This window comes from Phaethon lepturus, unplaced genomic scaffold (genome assembly GCF_000687285.1).
Source record: "Phaethon lepturus isolate BGI_N335 unplaced genomic scaffold, ASM68728v1 scaffold43480, whole genome shotgun sequence".
In the NCBI taxonomy this organism is placed as follows: Eukaryota; Metazoa; Chordata; class Aves; order Phaethontiformes; family Phaethontidae; genus Phaethon; species Phaethon lepturus.
In genome coordinates this window covers 45,774-46,679 of record NW_010511970.1, presented here as the reverse complement: position 1 = coordinate 46,679, position 906 = coordinate 45,774, and the positions used below count along the sequence as shown (strand labels likewise).

Sequence of the window (906 nt, the reverse complement as noted above, 5' to 3'; positions counted from 1 at the left end):
TACAAGGCCGTCTGCAGCGCGGCCAGGAGCCGCTCCGTCCTGTCCCTTGGCGTCGCGTGTTTCAGGCAGCTCCCGGAGAAGGTACGTGCACGGGCAGTGGAGCAGCCGTTTCCTCTGGTTCCTGCCTTCCGAGGGAACAGCAGGCACCGGGACTCCGCTGGGACATGGGACTCAACCCACCCATGCTCCATGGACTTGCTCCTGGCTTTTTTGGCAGCTCCCCGTGACAGGTATCCCTGCATCGCTTTGCCTTCTCTCCTTCTGCAGTCTGAGAACACGTACCTCTGCCAGATCTACAACCTGACGCTCCTCTGCATGGAGGATTATGTTGTTGAGCCCCAGTCGGTGCAGTTCCTGGTGCAGCACGGCTTTGACTTCAACAAGCAGTACTCCCAGGGGATCCCTTACCACAAGGGCAATGACAAGGTACAAAATTACTCTTTTGGGCACCTTAGCTTGTTCTGCTCCAAGCTGCTGGGGAGGTTGCTGGCTTCCCCTGGTCCTGGGCGCCTTACACACCTGCTGAGTGGAAACAGGCTCATGCTGGGGTTTTGAGTGCAGCCATTATCTCTCCCTGCTGTTTTATATCCAGCTTGTCACTTGTTGCAGTTGGTTTTCCAAATATTTGGGCCTCTGTTCAGAGCAAGAAATGGCTGTAGGCAGCAACTCTGCCACAGCAGGTTCTGAGGACTTCCCAGGGTGATGGCAAGTCAGGGCGCTAAGGCTTGTTGACTAATTCTTCTTCTTGCAGGGCAATGAGAACCAGAGCCAGAGTGTTCGGACTTTTTTTTTGGAGCTCATACGAGCGAAGAAGCCTCTCATTCTCCATAATGGCCTGATCGATCTGGTCTTCCTGTACCAGTGCTTCTACGCTCACCTACCAGACAACCTCGGCACCTTCACCGC

At 55.0% G+C, this 906-nt stretch overlaps 1 protein-coding gene across 1 annotated transcript in view; it reads left to right on the top strand.

The window, feature by feature from the left end:
- Positions 1-3: 3 nt before the first annotated feature.
- TOE1 (target of EGR1, member 1 (nuclear)) overlaps positions 4-906 on the top strand; it is a gene marked incomplete at its 5' end in the record, with an annotated part of 4,559 nt that continues 3,656 nt past the window's right edge. Inside the window, 3 exons of the mRNA XM_010285448.1 lie at positions 4-81; positions 268-426; positions 752-906. The exon at positions 752-906 is cut by the window's right edge and continues 114 nt beyond it. Coding sequence (XP_010283750.1) covers positions 4-81; positions 268-426; positions 752-906 — 392 coding nt within the window. The remainder of the gene's footprint in view (positions 82-267; positions 427-751) is intronic.